This window comes from Conger conger, chromosome 13, assembly GCF_963514075.1.
Source record: "Conger conger chromosome 13, fConCon1.1, whole genome shotgun sequence".
Taxonomy (NCBI): domain Eukaryota; kingdom Metazoa; phylum Chordata; class Actinopteri; order Anguilliformes; family Congridae; genus Conger; species Conger conger.
The window spans coordinates 35,435,674-35,441,673 of NC_083772.1; the positions used below are offsets into that span (position 1 = coordinate 35,435,674).

General features: G+C 45.8%; 1 protein-coding gene across 1 annotated transcript in view; it reads right to left on the minus strand.

Moving 5' to 3' along the window:
- LOC133107560 (seizure protein 6 homolog) overlaps nt 1-6,000 on the minus strand; it is a 182,261-nt gene that overhangs the window by 24,598 nt on the left and 151,663 nt on the right. Inside the window, exons 6-7 of the mRNA XM_061216552.1 lie at nt 2,271-2,439; nt 714-880 (exon numbers count right to left, since the gene is read on the minus strand). Coding sequence (XP_061072536.1) covers nt 714-880; nt 2,271-2,439 — 336 coding nt within the window. The remainder of the gene's footprint in view (nt 1-713; nt 881-2,270; nt 2,440-6,000) is intronic.

Consider the following 6,000-nt stretch of genomic DNA (forward strand, 5'->3'; position numbering starts at 1 on the left):
CAGCTGTGGGAACAAAACAAACACTTACAGCCAAAAATCCATCTAAATTGACAAGGCTTCATGTTCAAAATGGCTACTTACAGAACTTTATCGAGAGCTCATATCGTTCTCACCATAGCAATTATTTGCAGTAATAGTCCTTGGTGTGGACGGGCTATTACAGTACATTTTCATGTTGTGATATTGGGGCGGTTTGTAACAGGGGCTTCTTCGTTCACTTAAGCAAGCAAAAGTACCGGAGCTGGCTAACAATATTCTCAGAGCCGCAACGTAAGCACAACATCAATAAAGCATGTAAACCAGCTCATGCCAACAACAACCAGAATAACACAACGCATCAGTTTACAGTTATGTGTATAATTTTAACAGTCACATGCTGGTACACTGTTCCTCCCTGCGTGGACGACCCAAGGCAAGGCTGCCGCTCCAGCTGCCGCTGTGCTGTGAAAGACCTGCTTAAACAGCGCTGCTCGCAGCTGAATGACGGATGCAGCTGTGAAAGACCTCTCCCGCTCATCTGCTCAATGGGCTGCTTAACAAAACGGAGCGGCTGCTTTCGCACTGAGTCGTGCATTGTGATGCTACAGCTGGCCTCGCAATGGGTCGTTACGAGGTAAACCAACACCAGCACCCGCGTTGGTTTGTTAGGGCGCGTGGCAATGACAGGTTGTTAGGGTAGGTTGTTAGGATGGGTTACTCAGGTGGGGTGTTACCTTCGTATCTGATGGCGGCCCCGGTGGAGCTGCCAGAGCTGTCAGTGGTCAGCTCGATGAACAGGTACCGGCCGGAGCTCACGATGCCCTCGTTGGGCAGGTACTCCACCTCGTATGAGTCATACAGGGGCGGGGAGTCGATGTTATTCCCGTTCTTTATCAACAACCTTGAAAAGCAGGAAGACAGAGAGACATTTCTGAACACAGTGTTACCACGTCTGGTTTCCACAGAACACTACATTAACACAGGCTGTTTACACGGATCATTACATTAACACAGCCTGTTTACACTCAACACTGCATTAACACCGCCTGTTTACACTGAACACTACATTAACACAGCCTGTTTACACTCCCCAGAATGGACCACTAAAACAGTCTTCTCTCCCACTGCAACAAGGATAGGACACTTATCAAAGAATCCAGCCCAACCCAAGCTGTGCCCACATGCTGTTTCCCATGGAGACCGGCGGAGACCTGCCTCTGTGGCCTTGCGCTGAACTCAGAGCCCGTGCTGCCCTTATTTCCGCGGCAGATACATGAGCCTCACTGCGCTGCCGGGAGGAGGCTGGGATATGGAGGTTTAAGACCGCGATAAAGTCCAGCCATATTTACCGCAGGAGTATTTACTGCTCATACTGAACATATTTACTGTTCGGGGGCCACGCACACAGCGCATGCGGGAGTGGGAGGAGGGAGGAGGGAGCAGGGGGTGGAACATGGTCGGGGTGGGAGATATGGCTATCACAGCACATCAAATCGTTTTTTTACCGCTATAACAACTATCGTTGGCATGCGGCAGTGTGGCAAGGTGTGCTACCGCATGAGGCATGATTAAGAAATCTAACGCTGCATGCCGGAGTTACTGCTCTTACAAAAATAATTGTTATACTATATCGCCCAGCCCTAGAAGAGGGGCAGAGTGAATGTGTACCAGGGGCAGGGTGGGTGTGTACCAGGGGCAGGGTGGGCGTATACCAGAGGCAGGGTGGGTGTGTACATTACATTACATTATGTGGCATTTAGCAGACGCTCTTATCCAGAGCGACATACAACAAAGTGCAAATCAAACACAAGCACAAGTGCAAAAGTGGACCTGAGAGGACAGTACTGTTCCGAGTCCTAGTGTAAACATACAGAAATTCAGAACCCTTGAAGAGTACAATCAACCAGAGGTGTGTACCAGAGGCAGGGTGGGTGTGTACCAGGGGCAGGGTGGGTGTGTACCAGGGGCAGGGTGGGTGTGTACCAGGGGCAGGGTGGGTGTGTACCAGGGGCAGGGTGGGTGTGTACCAGGGGCAGGGTGAGTGTGTACCAGGGGCAGGGTGGGCGTGTACCAGGGGCAAGGTGGGTGTGTACCAGGGGCAGGGTGGGCATGTACCAGGGGCAGGGTTGGTGTGTACCAGGGGCAGGGTGAGTGTGTACCAGGGGCAGGGTGGGTGTGTACCAGGGGCAGGGTGGGTGTGTACGAGGGGCAGGGTGGGTGTGTACCAGGGGCAGGGTGGGTGTGTACCAGGGGCAGGGTTGGTGTGTACCAGGGTTAGAGTGGGCGTGTACCTGTCATCATCCTCGGCCAGGGCCACCTTCTCAAAGTGCACGTGTACCCTGTGCCCCTCCGGGGCCTCCAGGACCCAGTGGCAGGTCAGGTTGTTGCTGTAGTTGCTGGGGAAACCAGGAGACACAATCTGGCCCACTGTGGCATTCCGAATCAGTCCTCCACAGGAAGCTATGGCCACCAGGGAGACAGACAAACAGAGGGGCAAGAAAAGGGAGAGGGAGAGGAGGGGGAAAGCAGGAGAAGGGAAGAAGTTAGATGAAATAAAACCTTGATTTGAATTCATCTGTCAAATTTAGTTATGGATCAGATCATTATTACCCCTGTTCTTGCATGATTCATATTACTGTTTATTCATTGCCGTCCTGTAGGCCTTGGCAATACTGTAACATGTATGTGCCATCTGAGAGAAATTAGAGACAGAGAGCATCATGGGAAGCCCACAGACAGATGATTCACAGAAACCCTGTATGTGAGGAGTGGACTGTGGGAGAAGCCACAGTCCACTCCTCAGATACAGGGGTATCTGTGGAAACAGCTGATAGGTGGGCTGTGGGTGGAACCAGGGGTATCCGTGGAAATAGTTGATGGGTGGATTGTGGGCGGAGCCAGGGGAATCTGTGGAAACAGCTGATAGGTGGGCTGTGGGTGGAGCCAGGGGTATCCATGGAAATAGTTGATGGGTGGACTGTGGGCGGAGCCAGGGGAATCTGTGGAAACAGCTGGAAGGTGGGCTGTGGGTGGACCAGGGGTCTCCGTGGGAAACAGCTGATGGTTTAAGGATTTTTAAGGGGTGGGGCATTGTTGTTATATTCATGAGTTCAATAAAAAATAAAATAGTAATCTGTGAAATGAAGCCAATGATTATTGATGGCAATTGGACTTAGTGGATTTATATTTTGTAAATAAACGTTCAAAGTTCTGTGCAAGTTACACCAGAGGACATTCATCAGTGTGATTGAAATTTACAAAAAATTATTCATTGTGTATGTTAACATAATGTGGACATACATCTTGCTTTACAATTTTTCACATTTTTAATCATATTAATTAATATTTTTTGTTCTCATATCTTTTTGTTTTTATCTTTCTGGATGAAAGAAATGAATCTTATGTGACTTACACATATGTAGATACAGTAATAATGCATTGTATTTGAAATGGCATATATTCCATGAATTTACCGGTTTGTTCACACATTTGTTTTGGTTCGACTTTAAACCTCTTTAATGTCAAACAATCTTTTTGGGGGGAAAAAGTCAACTACAAACATCAGTTCATTTGCGCTGCTCTAACTGAAATAAATACATTCAGCAGAACTCTATGCACAGGTGAATTGCAGCATATAGCTGAATGACATGTGCATGAGAAACACCACAATCACAGGATTGTTTAAGTCTGCTGTTTTGGGAGCTTTGTTTTCACTCAAAGCAGTTCTGATGGGAAAGCGTGGTGGAAGAGGCAGGGTCTGTGTGCAAGCACTACTTTATGAGTGTACCAAACACAATGGTCCATTTACGATGGCATCACCCTGGTGTGTTCATTACATAAGAAGCATAATTCTAACAACGTTAAAGAGAACTGAAGTCGCAATCATGTTACTTTTCATTACTTTTGTTACTGTAAAATATGCACTTAACTTTCAAGTGGAAGAAACGATGACTCTATTGAGAATTGATTTCTGGCTTCTTTAATCTGAGATTCAAATTATATATCATTTATATAATATATATAAGAAAGTATACTCTTTCTTCTCTTGGCACTCTTCTTTTAAAAGAAAACCTGTGAAAGCCTGTTCTTCCCAAGCTTTGATAATGATTTGATAACATTTTGATAACAATTTCTAATTAGATTAGCAATGTCGATGTCAGTGGTACCTTTTTCTCTGTTTTACCAAAAACATACACTCTCCTGAATGAGCCAGAAAAATATACTCTCCAGAACGGGCCAGAAACGTACACGCTCCTGAATGGACCAGAAACATACACTCTCCTGAATGGACCAAAAACATACACTCTCCTGAATGGACCAAAAACATACACTCTCCTGAATGGTGCAGAAACATACACTCTCCTGAATGGACCAAAAACATACACTCTCCTGAATGGACCAAAAACATACACTCTCCTGAATGGACCAAAAACATACACTCTCTTGAATGGTGCGGAAACATACACTCTCCTGAATGGACCAAAAACATACACTCTCCTGAATGGACCAAAAACATACACTCTCCTGAATGGACCAAAAACATACACTCTCCTGAATGGTGCAGAAACATACACTCTCCTGAATGGACCAAAAACATACATTCTCCTGAATGGGCCGTGGGGTTGGTGCATGAAAGTGGCTGTGGCTGCAGATGATTGGCCATTCCAAAGTGGGTTGGGAATTGGACATGCTCAGACCCATGTTGGGTGGGTCTCTCTCTCTCGCCTCTTTATTACACTATTCTGTCCTTATAACCAGGCCTGTCTCCTCCCTGCCCCATCCTCTGAAAAAGGAGAAAAATAAGCGATTGGAATGAGCCCCCCCCTTGGAATCAATTTTGATCAAAACCCTTCCCTCCTCTAGGTAATCTAGGACAACCAATAACACCTCACCCAACAATCACACGCAAGGCACATTTTGGCAGTGACACGGCCAGGACTGGACCTAGACCTTGTACCTAGGCACACAACTGCCTTTTCCAAATTCAAATAACTGCAATTAAAAAAACAACCAGAATTGTATGAATCTAAGACTGCAAGCGGAATGTTTAAAATGCACCTCCACTCCTGCAAACACAGCAGCTGCCAGTGTTAAGGCCAAAATCAATGATTAAACCCAATTAACCTCTGTGGAAACACATGCAAGATGCACAAGGGCTCATCGGCATCAGGTCCAATTACTCCGGTGTGGGGAGAAATATTCATTCGGTCTTATTGACCGCCTGACCTGACCTGCCATGTGGCTTTCTTCATAGGGCCATTACCGCCACGTAAACCTTTCCCGAGCCATGGGAATATTATGAGATTTATGATATGCATAAAGGTTCAGACCATTAGTCAGACGAGCAAGAGACTGAAGTCAAATAGTGTTGAAGAACGAGGGCTGCTTATCGACTTTGATCAGCAGACACGCAATGACATGCAAGAAAAGTGCAGATTATGGTCAGTGTGTGTGTGTGTATGTAGAATTGTGTGTGCGCGTGTGTATATATGCGCATGAATAATTGTGTGTTTCTTTGTGTGTGTGTGTGTATGTATGTATGTATGTATAATTCTATGTGAGTGTATGTGTATGTGTGCATTTATAATTGTGTGTGTCGTGTGTGTATGTATAAATGTATAATTGTGTGTGTGTGTGTGTGTGTCTATTTATGATAGCGTATATGTGGACGTATACTCACTGAGCACTATTAGGGACACAGTTTTTTACAATTGATTATACCCTTGTCTCAAAACTGAATACACTTTTGCAACCAAAAGTAAGCCTTATAGCGAAATACAATTTATCATGCCAACTGACTTCGGATAAATGCCACTGAGATGGATGAAGAGGCATAATTCTAAAAGCGTCTGTGATGTTGGCTTTTCCTAACCAAGCGCCTTCCCCGGCTGATTGAATAAATTGTACGGCGTGATCTACTGTAGCACAGAAGAGCGAGAAATGTTCTCAGGGAATTGGGTTATTAATGCTTTGGACGTCATCGATTGAATGGGGAGCAGACAGATCTACAATGAGGCGTTT